The following is a 15,993-nucleotide window of genomic DNA, read 5'->3' on the forward strand; positions in this document are numbered from 1 at the left end:
TAGTACTAGCAGCTAGTTAGTTAGTGTGTTCTGTTCTTAGTACTAGCAGCTAGTTAGTTACTGCTAAACCATCTAGTGTGCGTTTCCCTGTACTGTTCTATCTGTCCCAGCTGGTTGGTTAGTGTGTTCCGTTTGTCCCCGCTGGTTAGTTAGTTTGTGTGTTCTGTCTGTCCCAGCTAGTTAGTTTGTGTGTTCTGTCTGTCCCAGCTAGTTAGTTAGTGTGTTCTGTCTGTCCCAGCTAGTTAGTTAGTGTGTTCTGTCTGTCCCAGCTGGTTAGTTTGTTAGTGTGTTCTGTCTGTCCCAGCTGGTTAGTTAACCTGGGGAAACAGACAGAACACAGTGTGTTCTGTCTAACCAACCTGGGGAGACAGTTACTGTGTTTTGTCTGTCTCCCCAGGTTAGTTAGTGTGTTCTGTCTGTCTCTACAGGTTGGTTAGTTAGTGTGTTCTGTCTGTCTCCCCAAGTTAGTTAGTTAGTGTGTTCTGTCTGTCTCCCCAAGTTAGTTAGTTAGTGTGTTCTGTCTGTCTCTACAGGTTGGTTAGTTAGTTAGTGTGTTCTGTCTGTCTCTACAGGTTGGTTAGTTAGTGTGTTCTGTCTGTCTCCCCAGGTTGGTTAGTTAGTGTGTTCTGTCTGTCTCTCCAGGTTAGTTAGTTAGTGTGTTCTGTCTGTCTCTCCAGGTTGGTTAGTTAGTTAGTGTGTTCTGTCTGTCTCTACAGGTTGGTTAGTTAGTTAGTGTGTTCTGTCTGTCTCTACAGGTTGGTTAGTTAGTGTGTTCTGTCTGTCTCTACAGGTTGGTTAGTTAGTTAGTGTGTTCTGTCTGTCTCTACAGGTTAGTTAGTTAGTGTGTTCTGTCTGTCTCCCAAGTTAGTTAGTTAGTGTGTTCTGTCTGTCTCCCAAGTTAGTTAGTTAGTGTGTTCTGTCTGTCTCCCCAAGTTAGTTAGTGTGTTCTGTCTGTCTCCCCAGGTTAGTTAGTTAGTGTGTTCTGTCTGTCTCCCCAGGTTAGTTAGTTAGTGTGTTCTGTCTGTCTCCCCAGGTTAGTTAGTTAGTGTGTTCTGTCTCCCCAGGTTAGTTAGTTAGTGTGTTCTGTCTGTCTCCCCAAGTTAGTTAGTTAGTGTGTTCTGTCTGTCTCCCCAGGTTAGTTAGTTAGTGTGTTCTGTCTGTCTCCCCAAGTTAGTTAGTTAGTGTGTTCTGTCTGTCTCCCCAGGTTAGTTAGTTAGTGTGTTCTGTCTGTCTCCCCAAGTTAGTTAGTTAGTGTGTTCTGTCTGTCTCCCCAAGTTAGTTAGTTAGTGTGTTCTGTCTGTCTCCCCAAGTTAGTTAGTTAGTGTGTTCTGTCTGACTCCCCAAGTTAGTTAGTTAGTGTGTTCTGTCTGTCTCCCCAGGTTAGTTAGTTAGTGTGTTCTGTCTCCCCAGGTTAGTTAGTTAGTGTGTTCTGTCTCCCAGGTTAGTTAGTTAGTGTGTTCTGTCTCCCCAGGTTAGTTAGTTAGTGTGTTCTGTCTCCCCAGGTTAGTTAGTTAGTGTGTTCTGTCTCCTCAGGTTAGTTAGTTAGTGTGTTCTGTCTCCTCAGGTGAGTTAGTTAGTTAGTGTGTTCTGTCTCCTCAGGTTAGTTAGTTAGTGTGTTCTGTCTCCTCAGGTTAGTTAGTTAGTGTGTTCTGTCTCCTCAGGTGAGTTAGTTAGTTAGTGTGTTCTGTCTCCTCAGGTTAGTTAGTTAGTGTGTTCTGTCTCCCCAGGTTAGTTAGTTAGTGTGTTCTGTCTCCCCAGGTTAGTTAGTTAGTGTGTTCTGTCTCCTCAGGAAACTCCTGGAGAAGGAGTTGGAGTCTCCCCAGGTTAGTTAGTTAGTGTGTTCTGTCTCCCCAGGTTAGTTAGTTAGTGTGTTCTGTCTCCCCAGGTTAGTTAGTTAGTTAGTGTGTTCTGTCTCCCCAGGTTAGTTAGTTAGTTAGTGTGTTCTGTCTCCCCAGGTTAGTTAGTTAGTGTGTTCTGTCTGTCTCCCCAGGTTAGTTAGTTAGTGTGTTCTGTCTCCCCAGGTTAGTTAGTTAGTGTGTTCTGTCTGTGTCCCCAGGTTAGTTAGTTAGTGTGTTCTGTCTCTCCCCAAGTTAGTTAGTTAGTGTGTTCTGTCTGACTCCCCAAGTTAGTTAGTTAGTGTGTTCTGTCTGTCTCCCCAGGTTAGTTAGTTAGTGTGTTCTGTCTCCCCAGGTTAGTTAGTTAGTTAGTGTGTTCTGTCTGTCTCCCCAGGTTAGTTAGTTAGTGTGTTCTGTCTCCCCAGGTTAGTTAGTTAGTGTGTTCTGTCTCCCCAGGTTAGTTAGTTAGTTAGTGTGTTCTGTCTCCCCAGGTTAGTTAGTTAGTGTGTTCTGTCTCCCCAGGTTAGTTAGTTAGTTAGTGTGTTCTGTCTCCCCAGGTTAGTTAGTTAGTGTGTTCTGTCTCCCCAGGTTAGTTAGTTAGTTAGTGTGTTCTGTCTCTCAGGAAACTCCTGGAGAAGGAGTTGGAGTCTCCCCAGGTTAGTTAGTTAGTGTGTTCTGTCTCCCCAGGTTAGTTAGTTCTGTCTCCCCAGTTAGTGTGTTCTGTCTGTGTCCCCAGGTTAGTTAGTTAGTGTGTTCTGTCTGTGTCCCCAGGTTAGTTAGTTAGTGTGTTCTGTCTCCCCAGGTTAGTTAGTGTTTCTGTCTCCCCAGGTTAGTTAGTTAGTTAGTGTGTTCTGTCCCCAGGTTAGTTAGTTAGTTAGTGTGTTCTGTCTCCCCAGGTTAGTTAGTTAGTTAGTGTGTTCTGTCTCCCCAGGTTAGTTAGTTAGTTAGTGTGTTCTGTCTCCCAGGTTAGTTAGTTAGTGTGTTCTGTCTCCCCAGGTTAGTTAGTTAGTGTGTTCTGTCTCCCCAGGTTAGTTAGTTAGTGTGTTCTGTCTCCCCAGGTTAGTTAGTTAGTGTGTTCTGTCTCCCCAGGTTAGTTAGTTAGTTAGTGTGTTCTGTCTGTGTCCCCAGGTTAGTTAGTTAGTGTGTTCTGTCTCCCCAGGTTAGTTAGTTAGTGTGTTCTGTCTCCCCAGGTTAGTTAGTTAGTTAGTGTGTTCTGTCTCCCCAGGTTAGTTAGTTAGTGTGTTCTGTCTCCCCAGGTTAGTTAGTTAGTTAGTGTGTTCTGTCTCCTCAGGAAACTCCTGGAGAAGGAGTTGGAGTCTCCCCAGGTTAGTTAGTTAGTTAGTGTGTTCTGTCTCCCCAGGTTAGTTAGTTAGTGTGTTCTGTCTCTCCCAGGTTAGTTAGTTAGTGTGTTCTGTCTCCTCAGGTTAGTTAGTTAGTGTGTTCTGTCTCCCCAGGTTAGTTAGTTAGTGTGTTCTGTCTCCTCAGGTTAGTTAGTTAGTTAGTGTGTTCTGTCTCCCCAGGTTAGTTAGTTAGTTAGTGTGTTCTGTCTCCTCAGGAAACTCCTGGAGAAGGAGTTGGAGTCTCCCCAGGTTAGTGTGTTCTGTCTCCCCAGGTTAGTTAGTTAGTGTGTTCTGTCTCCCCAGGTTAGTTAGTTAGTTAGTGTGTTCTGTCTCCCCAGGTTAGTTAGTTAGTGTGTTCTGTCTGTCTCCCCAGGTTAGTTAGTTAGTTAGTGTGTTCTGTCTCCCCAGGTTAGTTAGTTAGTGTGTTCTGTCTCCCCAGGTTAGTTAGTTAGTTAGTGTGTTCTGTCTCCTCAGGTTAGTTAGTGTGTTCTGTTAGTTAGTTAGTTAGTGTGTTCTGTCTCCCCAGGTTAGTTAGTTAGTGTGTTCTGTCTCCCCAGGTTAGTTAGTTAGTTAGTGTGTTCTGTCTCCCCAGGTTAGTTAGTTAGTGTGTTCTGTCTCCTCAGGTGAGTTAGTTAGTTAGTGTGTTCTGTCTCCTCAGGTGAGTTAGTTAGTTAGTTAGTGTGTTCTGTCTCAGGTGAGTTAGTTAGTTAGTGTGTTCTGTCTCCTCAGGTGAGTTAGTTAGTTAGTGTGTTCTGTCTCCTCAGGTTAGTTAGTTAGTTAGTGTGTTCTGTCTCCTCAGGTGAGTTAGTTAGTTAGTGTGTTCTGTCTCCTCAGGAAACTCCTGGAGAAGGAGTTGGAGTCTCCCCAGGTTAGTTAGTTAGTTAGTGTGTTCTGTCTCCTCAGGTGAGTTAGTTAGTTAGTGTGTTCTGTCTCCTCAGGTGAGTTAGTTAGTTAGTGTGTTCTGTCTCCTCAGGTGAGTTAGTTAGTTAGTGTGTTCTGTCTCCTCAGGAAACTCCTGGAGAAGGAGTTGGAGTCTCCCCAGGTTAGTTAGTTAGTTAGTGTGTTCTGTCTCCTCAGGTGAGTTAGTTAGTTAGTGTGTTCTGTCTCCTCAGGTGAGTTAGTTAGTTAGTGTGTTCTGTCTCCTCAGGTGAGTTAGTTAGTTAGTGTGTTCTGTCTCCTCAGGTGAGTTAGTTAGTTAGTGTGTTCTGTCTCCTCAGGTGAGTTAGTTAGTTAGTGTGTTCTGTCTCCTCAGGTTAGTTAGTTAGTTAGTGTGTTCTGTCTCCTCAGGTTAGTTAGTTAGTTAGTGTGTTCTGTCTCCTCAGGTGAGTTAGTTAGTTAGTGTGTTCTGTCTCCTCAGGAAACTCCTGGAGAAGGAGTTGGAGTCCGTCGGCATCAGACTCAACCGCTCTAAACCCAACATCTACTTTAAGGTCCGTTTCTCCATCACATTATTTTATATATTTTACATTTAACCTTTAACAACAAATTCTTAATTACAATGACGGCCTACCCTGGCCAAACCAGGACGCTGTGCACGGCCCTATGAGACTCCCAATGACGGCCTACCCTGGCCAAACCAGGACGCTGTGCACGGCCCTATGAGACTCCCAATGACGGCCTACCCTGGCCAAACCAGGACGCTGTGCACCGCCCTATGAGACTCCCAATGACGGCCTACCCTGGCCAAACCACCGCCCTATGAGACTCCCAATGACGGTCTACCCTGGCCAAACCAGGACGCTGTGCACGGCCCTATGAGACTCCCAATGACGGCCTACCCTGGCCAAACCAGGACGCTGTGCACGGCCCTATGAGACTCCCAATGACGGCCTACCCTGGCCAAACCAGGACGCTGTGCACGGCCCTATGAGACTCCCAATGACGGCCTACCCTGGCCAAACCAGGACGCTGTGCACGGCCCTATGAGACTCCCAATGACGGCCTACCCTGGCCAAACCAGGACGCTGTGCACGGCCCTATGAGACTCCCAATGACGGCCTACCCTGGCCAAACCAGGACGCTGTGCACGGCCCTATGAGACTCCCAATGACGGCCTACCCTGGCCAAACCAGGACGCTGTGCACCTCCCTATGAGACTCCCAATGACGGCCTACCCTGGCCAAACCAGGACGCTTTGCACGGCCCTATGAGACTCCCAATGACGGCCTACCCTGGCCAAACCAGGACGCTGTGCACTGCCCTATGAGACTCCCAATGACGGCCTACCCTGGCCAAACCACCGCCCTATGAGACTCCCAATGACGGCCTACCCTGGCCAAACCAGGACGCTGTGCACTGCCCTATGAGACTCCCAATGACGGTCTACCCTGGCCAAACCAGGACGCTTTGCACGGCCCTATGAGACTCCCAATGACGGCCTACCCTGGCCAAACCAGGACGCTGTGCACGGCCCTATGAGACTCCCAATGACGGCCTACCCTGGCCAAACCAGGACGCTGTGCACGGCCCTATGAGACTCCCAATGACGGCCTACCCTGGCCAAACCAGGAGACTGCACGGCCCCCTGGACTCCCAATGACGGCCTACCCTGGCCAAACCACCGCCCTATGAGACTCCCAATGACGGCCTACCCTGGCCAAACCAGGACGCTGTGCACTGCCCTATGAGACTCCCAATGACGGCCTACCCTGGCCAAACCACCGCCCTATGTGACTCCCAATGACGGCCTACCCTGGCCAAACCAGGACGCTGTGCACTGCCCTATGAGACTCCCAATGACGGCCTACCCTGGCCAAACCAGGACGCTGTGCAATGCCCTATGAGACTCCCAATGACGGCCTACCCTGGCCAAACCAGGACGCTGTGCACCGCCCTATGAGACTCCCAATGACGGCCTACCCTGGCCAAACCACCGCCCTATGAGACCCCCAATGACGGCCTACCCTGGCCAAACCAGGACGCTGTGCACCGCCCTATGAGACTCCCAATGACGGCCTACCCTGGCCAAACCAGGACGCTGTGCACTGCCCTATGAGACTCCCAATGACGGCCTACCCTGGCCAAACCAGGACGCTGTGCACGGCCCTATGAGACTCCCAATGACGGCCTACCCTGGCCAAACCAGGACGCTGTGCACGGCCCTATGAGACTCCCAATGACGGCCTACCCTGGCCAAAACGCTGTGCACCGGCCCAGGACGCCTGCAAACCAGGACGCCCTATGAGACTCCCAATGACGGCCTACCCTGGCCAAACCAGGACGCTGTGCACCGCCCCTATGAGACTCCCAATGACGGCCTACCCTGGCCAAACCAGGACGCTGTGCACTGCCCTATGAGACTCCCAATGACGGCCTACCCTGGCCAAACCACCGCCCTATGAGACTCCCAATGACGGCCTACCCTGGCCAAACCAGGACGCTGTGCACGGCCCTATGAGACTCCCAATGACGGCCTACCCTGGCCAAACCAGGACGCTGTGCACCGCCCTATGAGACTCCCAATGACGGCCTACCCTGGCCAAACCAGGACGCTGTGCACCGCCCTATGAGACTCCCAATGACGGCCTACCCTGGCCAAACCAGGACGCTGTGCACGGCCCTATGAGACTCCCAATGACGGCTTACCCTGGCCAAACCAGGAAGCTGTGCACGGCCCTATGAGACTCCCAATGACGGCCTACCCTGGCCAAACCAGGACGCTGTGCACGGCCCTATGAGACCCCCAATGACGGCCTACCCTGGCCAAACCACTGCCCTATGAGACTCCCAATGACGGCCTACCCTGGCCAAACCAGGACGCTGTGCACTGCCCTATGAGACTCCCAATGACGACCTACCCTGGCCAAACCAGGACGCTGTGCACTGCCCTATGAGACTCCCAATGACGGCCTACCCTGGCCAAACCAGGACGCTGTGCACCGCCCTATGAGACTCCCAATGACGGCCTACCCTGGCCAAACCACCGCCCTATGAGACTCCCAATGACGGCCTACCCTGGCCAAACCAGGACGCTGTGCACGGCCCTATGAGACTCCCAATGACGGCCTACCCTGGCCAAACCAGGACGCTGTGCACCGCCCTATGAGACTCCCAATGACGGCCTACCCTGGCCAAACCAGGACGCTGTGCACGGCCCTATGAGACTCCCAATGACGGCCTACCCTGGCCAAACCAGGACGCTGTGCACGGCCCTATGAGACTCCCAATGACGGCCTACCCTGGCCAAACCAGGACGCTGTGCACCGCCCTATGAGACTCCCAATGACGGCCTACCCTGGCCAAACCACCCTGGCCAAACCGCTGTGCACCGCCCTATGAGACTCCCAATGACGGCCTACCCTGGCCAAACCAGGACGCTGTGCACTGCCCTATGAGACTCCCAATGACGGCCTACCCTGGCCAAACCACCGCCCTATGAGACTCCCAATGACGGCCTACCCTGGCCAAACCAGGACGCTGTGCACGGCCCTATGAGACTCCCAATGACGGCCTACCCTGGCCAAACCAGGACGCTGTGCACCGCCCCTATGAGACTCCCAATGACGGCCTACCCTGGCCAAACCAGGACGCTGTGCACCGCCCTATGAGACTCCCAATGACGGCCTACCCTGGCCAAACCAGGACGCTGTGCCACCGGCCCTATGAGACTCCCAATGACGGCCTACCCTGGCCAAACCAGGACGCTGTGCACGGCCCTATGAGACTCCCAATGACGGCCTACCCTGGCCAAACCAGGACGCTGTGCACGGCCCTATGAGACTCCCAATGACGGCCTACCCTGGCCAAACCACTGCCCTATGAGACTCCCAATGACGGCCTACCCTGGCCAAACCAGGACGCTGTGCACGGCCCTATGAGACTCCCAATGACGGCCTACCCTGGCCAAACCAGGACGCTGTGCACCGCCCCCCTATGAGACTCCCAATGACGGCCTACCCTGGCCAAACCAGGACGCTGTGCACCGCCCTATGAGACTCCCAATGACGGCCTACCCTGGCCAAACCAGGACGCTGTGCACGGCCCTATGAGACTCCCAATGACGGCCTACCCTGGCCAAACCAGGACGCTGTGCACGGCCCTATGAGACTCCCAATGACGGCCTACCCTGGCCAAACCAGGACGCTGTGCACGGCCCTATGAGACCCCAATGACGGCCTGACCTGGCCTACCCTGGCCAAACCACTGCCCTATGAGACTCCCAATGACGGCCTACCCTGGCCAAACCAGGACGCTGTGCACTGCCCTATGAGACTCCCAATGACGGCCTACCCTGGCCAAACCAGGACGCTGTGCACCGCCCTATGAGACTCCCAATGACGGCCTACCCTGGCCAAACCAGGACGCTGTGCACTGCCCTATGAGACTCCCAATGACGGCCTACCCTGGCCAAACCAGGACGCTGTGCACTGCCCTATGAGACTCCCAATGACGGCCTACCCTGGCCAAACCAGGACGCTGTGCACTGCCCTATGAGACTCCCAATGACGGCCTACCCTGGCCAAACCACTGCCCTATGAGACCCCCAATGACGGCCTACCCTGGCCAAACCAGGACGCTGTGCACGGCCCTATGAGACTCCCAATGACGGCCTACCCTGGCCAAACCACTGCCCTATGAGACCCCCAATGACGGCCTACCCTGGCCAAACCACTGCCCTATGAGACCCCAATGACGGCCTACCCTGGCCAAACCAGGACGCTGTGCACAGCCCTATGAGACCCCCAATGACGGCCTACCCTGGCCAAACCAGGACGCTGTGCACTGCCCTATGAGACTCCCAATGACGGCCTACCCTGGCCAAACCAGGACGCTGTGCACGGCCCTATGAGACTCCCAATGACGGCCTACCCTGGCCAAACCAGGACGCTGTCCACCGCCCTATGAGACTCCCAATGACGGCCTACCCTGGCCAAACCAGGACGCTGTGCACTGCCCTATGAGACTCCCAATGACGGCCTACCCTGGCCAAACCAGGACGCGCCGCCCTATGAGACCCCCAATGACGGCCTACCCTGGCCAAACCACTGCCCTATGAGACCCCAATGACGGCCTACCCCTGGCCAAACCACTGCCCTATGAGACCCCCAATGACGGCCTACCCTGGCCAAACCACTGCCCTATGAGACTCCCAATGACGGCCTACCCTGGCCAAACCAGGACGCTGTGCACCGCCCTATGAGACTCCCAATGACGGCCTACCCTGGCCAAACCACCGCCCTATGAGACTCCCAATGACGGCCTACCCTGGCCAAACCAGGACGCTGTGCACCGCCCTATGAGACTCCCAATGACGGCCTACCCTGGCCAAACCAGGACGCTGTGCACCGCCCTATGAGACTCCCAATGACGGCCTACCCTGGCCAAACCAGGACGCTGTGCACGGCCCTATGAGACTCCCAATGACGGCCTACCCTGGCCAAACCAGGACGCTGTGCACCGCCCTATGAGACTCCCAATGACGGCCTACCCTGGCCAAACCAGGACGCTGTGCACCGCCCTATGAGACTCCCAATGACGGCCTACCCTGGCCAAACCAGGACGCTGTGCACCGCCCTATGAGACTCCCAATGACGGCCTACCCTGGCCAAACCAGGACGCTGTGCACCGCCCTATGAGACTCCCAATGACGGCCTACCCTGGCCAAACCAGGACGCTGTCCACCGCCCTATGAGACTCCCAATGACGGCCTACCCTGGCCAAACCAGGACGCTGTCCACCGCCCTATGAGACTCCCAATGACGGCCTACCCTGGCCAAACCAGGACGCTGTCCACCGCCCTATGAGACTCCCAATGACGGCCTACCCTGGCCAAACCACTGCCCTATGAGACTCCCAATGACGGCCTACCCTGGCCAAACCAGGACGCTGTCCACCGCCCTATGAGACTCCCAATGACGGCCTACCCTGGCCAAACCAGGACGCTGTCCACCGCCCTATGAGACTCCCAATGACGGCCTACCCTGGCCAAACCAGGACGCTGTGCACTGCCCTATGAGACTCCCAATGACGGCCTACCCTGGCCAAACCACTGCCCTATGAGACCCCCAATGACGGCCTACCCTGGCCAAACCAGGCCCTATGAGACCCTATGAGATGACGGCCTACCCTGGCCAGGACCACTGCCCTATGAGACTCCCAATGACGGCCTACCCTGGCCAAACCACTGCCCTATGAGACTCCCAATGACGGCCTACCCTGGCCAAACCAGGACGCTGTGCACCGCCCTATGAGACTCCCAATGACGGCCTACCCTGGCCAAACCAGGACGCTGTGCACGGCCCTATGAGACTCCCAATGACGGTCTACCCTGGCCAGACCACTGCCCTATGAGACTCCCAATGACGGCCTACCCTGGCCAAACCAGGACGCCACCGCCCTATGAGACTCCCAATGACGGCCTACCCTGGCCAAACCAGGACGCTGTGCACCGCCCTATGAGACTCCCAATGACGGCCTACCCTGGCCAAACCAGGACGCTGTGCACGGCCCTATGAGACTCCCAATGACGGCCTACCCTGGCCAAACCAGGACGCTGTGCACGGCCCTATGAGACTCCCAATGACGGCCTACCCTGGCCAAACCAGGACGCTGTGCACGGCCCTATGAGACTCCCAATGACGGCCTACCCTGGCCAAACCAGGACGCTGTGCACCGCCCTATGAGACTCCCAATGACGGCCTACCCTGGCCAAACCAGGACGCTGTGCACGGCCCTATGAGACTCCCAATGACGGCCTACCCTGGCCAAACCACCGCCCTATGAGACTCCCAATGACGGCCTACCCTGGCCAAACCAGGACGCTGTGCACCGCCCTATGAGACTCCCAATGACGGCCTACCCTGGCCAAACCAGGACGCTGTGCACCGGCCCTATGAGACTCCCAATGATGGCCTACCCTGGCCAAACCAGGACGCTGTGCACTGCCCTATGAGACTCCCAATGACGGCCTACCCTGGCCAAACCAGGACGCTGTGCACCGCCCTATGAGACTCCCAATGACGGCCTACCCTGGCCAAACCAGGACGCTGTCCACCGCCCTATGAGACTCCCAATGACGGCCTACCCTGGCCAAACCAGGACGCTGTGCACCGCCCTATGAGACTCCCAATGACGGCCTACCCTGGCCAAACCAGGACGCTGTGCACCGCCCTATGAGACTCCCAATGACGGCCTACCCTGGCCAAACCAGGACGCTGTGCACCGCCCTATGAGACTCCCAATGACGGCCTACCCTGGCCAAACCAGGACGCTGTGCACCGCCCTATGAGACTCCCAATGACGGCCTACCCTGGCCAAACCACCGCCCTATGAGACTCCCAATGACGGCCTACCCTGGCCAAACCAGGACGCTGTGCACCGCCCTATGAGACTCCCAATGACGGCCTACCCTGGCCAAACCAGGACGCGCCCTATGAGACCCCCAATGACGGCCTACCCTGGCCAAACCAGGACGCTGTGCACGGCCCTATGAGACTCCCAATGACGGCCTACCCTGGCCAAACCAGGACGCTGTGCACCGCCCTATGAGACTCCCAATGACGGCCTACCCTGGCCAAACCAGGACGCTGTGCACCGCCCTATGAGACTCCCAATGACGGCCTACCCTGGCCAAACCACCGCCCTATGAGACTCCCAATGACGGCCTACCCTGGCCAAACCAGGACGCTGTGCACCGCCCTATGAGACTCCCAATGACGGCCTACCCTGGCCAAACCAGGACGCTGTGCACGGCCCTATGAGACTCCCAATGACGGCCTACCCTGGCCAAACCACCGCCCTATGAGACTCCCAATGACGGCCTACCCTGGCCAAACCAGGACGCTGTGCACCGCCCTATGAGACTCCCAATGACGGCCTACCCTGGCCAAACCAGGACGCTGTGCACCGCCCTATGAGACTCCCAATGACGGCCTACCCTGGCCAAACCAGGACGCTGTGCACCGCCCTATGAGACTCCCAATGACGGCCTACCCTGGCCAAACCAGGACGCTGTGCACCGCCCTATGAGACTCCCAATGACGGCCTACCCTGGCCAAACCAGGACGCTGTGCACGGCCCTATGAGACCCCAATGACGGCCTACCCTGGCCAAACCAGGACACCGCCCTATGAGACTCCCAATGACGGCCTACCCCGGCCAAACCAGGACGCTGTGCACCGCCCTATGAGACTCCCAATGACGGCCTACCCTGGCCAAACCAGGACGCCGCCCTATGAGACTCCCAATGACGGCCTACCCTGGCCAAACCAGGACGCTGTGCACGGCCCTATGAGACCCCAATGACGGCCTACCCTGGCCAAACCAGGACGCCGCCCCTATGAGACTCCCAATGACGGCCTACCCTGGCCAAACCAGGACGCTGTGCACCGCCCTATGAGACTCCCAATGACGGCCTACCCTGGCCAAACCAGGACGCCGCCCTATGAGACTCCCAATGACGGCCTACCCTGGCCAAACCAGGACGCCGCCCTATGAGACTCCCAATGACGGCCTACCCTGGCCAAACCAGGACGCTGCCCTATGAGACTCCCAATGACGGCTGGATGTGAAACAGCCTGGTTTCGAACCAAGGACTGTAGTGACGCCCCTTTCACTGAGATGCAGTGTGTCAGACCGCTGAACCAAGGACTGTAGTGACGCCTCTTGCACTGAGATGCAGTGTGTCAGACCGCTGAACCAAGGACTGTAGTGACGCCTCTTGCACTGAGATGCAGTGTGTCAGACCGCTGAACCAAGGACTGTAGTTAGTGACGCCTCTTGCACTGAGATGCAGTGTGTCAGACCGCTGAACCAAGGACTGTAGTGACGCCTCTTGCACTGAGATGCAGTGTGTCAGACCGCTGAACCAAGGACTGTAGTGACGCCTCTTGCACTGAGATGCAGTGTGTCAGACCGCTGAACCAAGGACTGTAGTGACGCCTCTTGCACTGAGATGCAGTGTCTCAGACCGCTGAACCAAGGACTGTAGTGACGCCTCTAGCACTGAGATGCAGTGTGTCAGACCGCTGAACCAAGGACTGTAGTGACGCCTCTTGCACTGAGATGCAGTGTGTCAGACCGCTGAACCAAGGACTGTAGTGACGCCTCTTGCACTGAGATGCAGTGTCTCAGACCGCTGAACCAAGGACTGTAGTGACGCCTCTTGCACTGAGATGCAGTGTCTCAGACCGCTGAACCAAGGACTGTAGTGACGCCTCTTGCACTGAGATGCAGTGTGTCAGACCGCTGAACCAAGGACTGTAGTGACGCCTCTTGCACTGAGATGCAGTGTCTCAGACCGCTGAACCAAGGACTGTAGTGACGCCTCTTGCACTGAGATGCAGTGTGTCAGACCGCTGAACCAAGGACTGTAGTGACGCCTCTTGCACTGAGATGCAGTGTGTCAGACCGCTGAACCAAGGACTGTAGTGACGCCTCTTGCACTGAGATGCAGTGTGTCAGACCGCTGAACCAAGGACTGTAGTGACGCCCCTTTCACTGAGATGCAGTGTGTCAGACCGCTGAACCAAGGACTGTAGTGACGCCTCTTGCACTGAGATGCAGTGTCTCAGACCGCTGAACCAAGGACTGTAGTGACGCCTCTTGCACTGAGATGCAGTGTGTCAGACCGCTGAACCAAGGACTGTAGTGACGCCTCTTGCACTGAGATGCAGTGTCTCAGACCATGAAATGGGTTTCCATGGCCGAGCAGCCGCACACAAGCCTAAGATCACCATGCACAATGTCGAGCGTCGACTGGAGTGGTGTAAAGCTCGCCGCCATTGGACTCTGGAGCAGTGGAAACGCGTTCTCTGGAGTGATGAATCACGCTTCACCATCTGGCAGTCCGATGGACGAATCTGGGTTTGGCTTATTCCAGGAGAACGCTTCCTGCCCGACTACATAGTGCCAACTGTAAAGTTTGGTGGAGGAGGAATAATGGTCTGGGGCTGATGGAAGCAAGGCCTAATCACCCCCAACATCAGTGACCGACCGCACTAATGCTCATGGCTGAATGGAAGCAAGGCCTAATCACCCCCAACATCAGTGACCGACCGCACTAATGCTCATGGCTGAATGGAAGCAAGGCCTAGTCACCCCCAACATCAGTGACCGACCACACTAATGCTCATGGCTGAGTGGAAGCAAGGCCTAGTCACCCCCAACATCAGTGACCGACCGCACTAATGCTCATGGCTGAATGGAAGCAAGGCCTAATCACCCCCAACATCAGTGACCGACCGCACTAATGCTCATGGCTGAATGGAAGCAAGGCCTAGTCACCCCCAACATCAGTGACCGACCGCACTAATGCTCATGGCTGAGTGGAAGCAAGGCCTAATCACCCCCAACATCAGTGACCGACCGCACTAATGCTCATGGCTGAGTGGAAGCAAGGCCTAGTCACCCACAACATCAGTGACCGACCGCACTAATGCTCATGGCTGATGGAAGCAAGGCCTAATCACCCACAACATCAGTGATTGACCGCACTGAATGCTCATGGCTGAGTGGAAGCAAGGCCTAATCACCCCCAACATCAGTGACCGACCGCACTAATGCTCATGGCTGAGTGGAAGCAAGGCCTAATCACCCCCAACATCAGTGACCGACCACACTAATGCTCATGGCTGATGGAAGCAAGGCCTAATCAGTATTCAACATCAGTGATGACCGTACTAATGCTCATGGCTGAGTGGAAGCAAGGCCTAATCACCCACAACATCAGTGACTGACCGCACTAATGCTCATGGCTGAGTGGAAGCAAGGCCTAATCACCCCCAACATCAGTGATGACCGCACTAATGCTCATGGCTGAATGGAAGAAGGCCTAGTATTCACCCACAACATCAGTGATGATGGCACTAATGCTCATGGCTGAGTGGAAGCAAATGTGTATGGCCTAATCACCCCATGATCAGTGACCGACCGCACTAATGCTCATGGCTGAATGGAAGCAAGTCCTAATGGTAGTATTCAACATCAGTGACCGACCGCACTAATGCTCATGGCTGAGTGGAATTCAAGGCCTAATCACCCCCAACATCAGTGACCGACCACACTAATGCTCATGGCTGAGTGGAAGCAAGGCCTAATCAACCCCAATGATCAGTACCGTATTCCAACTAATGTATGATGGCTGAGTGGAAGCAAGGCCTATGTGTATCAGTGAGTATTCTAACTCATGGCTGATGGAAGCAAGGCCTAATCAACCCCAAGATCAGTGACCATGTGTATGATGTATTCATGGTAGAGTGGGATTCAAAGGCCTAATGTGTATGATGGTAGTATTCAACATGTGTATGATGGTAGTATTCAACATGTGTATGATGGTAGTATTCAACAACATGTGTATGATGGTAGTATTCAACAACATGTGTATGATGGTAGTATTCAACATGTGTATGATGGTAGTATTCAACATGTGTATGATATGTATTCAACATGTGTATGATGGTAGTATTCAACATGTGTATGATGGTAGTATTCAACATGTGTGTGTATGATGGTAGTATTCAACATGTGTGTGTATGATGGTAGTATTCAACAACATGTGTTTGATGGTAGTATTCAACAACATGTGTATGATGGTAGTATTCAACATGTGTGTGTATGATGGTAGTATTCAACATGTGTATGATGGTAGTATTCAACATGTGTATGATGGTAGTATTCAACATGTGTATGTATGATGGTAGTATTCAACATGTGTATGTATGATGGTAGTATTCAACATGTGTATGATGGTAGTATTCAACATGTGTATGATGGTAGTATTCAACATGTGTATGATGGTAGTATTCAACATGTGTATGATGGTAGTATTCAACATGTGTATGATGGTAGTATTCAACAACATGTGTATGATGGTAGTATTC

At 54.1% G+C, this 15,993-nt stretch overlaps 1 protein-coding gene and 1 long non-coding RNA gene across 43 annotated transcripts in view; both read left to right on the top strand.

Moving 5' to 3' along the window:
- The window catches only part of drg2 (developmentally regulated GTP binding protein 2), a 60,235-nt gene that overhangs the window by 29,551 nt on the left and 14,691 nt on the right, over positions 1 to 15,993 (top strand). Inside the window, 1 exon segment of the mRNA XM_052511147.1 lies at positions 4,533 to 4,605. Coding sequence (XP_052367107.1) covers positions 4,533 to 4,605 — 73 coding nt within the window.
- Positions 398 to 4,506, top strand: LOC127925830 (uncharacterized). Of its 42 annotated transcripts, none has more exons than XR_008122441.1 (11): positions 468 to 572; positions 678 to 755; positions 791 to 829; positions 1,065 to 1,169; positions 1,205 to 1,379; positions 1,728 to 1,990; positions 2,191 to 2,392; positions 2,697 to 2,770; positions 2,832 to 3,095; positions 3,228 to 3,614; positions 3,834 to 3,952. It is a non-coding gene; the product is annotated as an uncharacterized LOC127925830 (long non-coding RNA). The 42 variants fall into 42 exon arrangements; XR_008122464.1 differs by lacking the exon at positions 791 to 829 and adding an exon at positions 3,702 to 3,732 and having other exon boundaries at positions 1,065 to 1,379; positions 3,228 to 3,478; positions 3,549 to 3,649; XR_008122430.1 differs by lacking the exon at positions 791 to 829 and adding an exon at positions 2,572 to 2,606 and having other exon boundaries at positions 1,065 to 1,379; positions 2,191 to 2,295; positions 2,327 to 2,396; positions 2,697 to 2,735.

Source organism: Oncorhynchus keta, unplaced genomic scaffold, assembly GCF_023373465.1.
Source record: "Oncorhynchus keta strain PuntledgeMale-10-30-2019 unplaced genomic scaffold, Oket_V2 Un_contig_6330_pilon_pilon, whole genome shotgun sequence".
In the NCBI taxonomy this organism is placed as follows: Eukaryota; Metazoa; Chordata; class Actinopteri; order Salmoniformes; family Salmonidae; genus Oncorhynchus; species Oncorhynchus keta.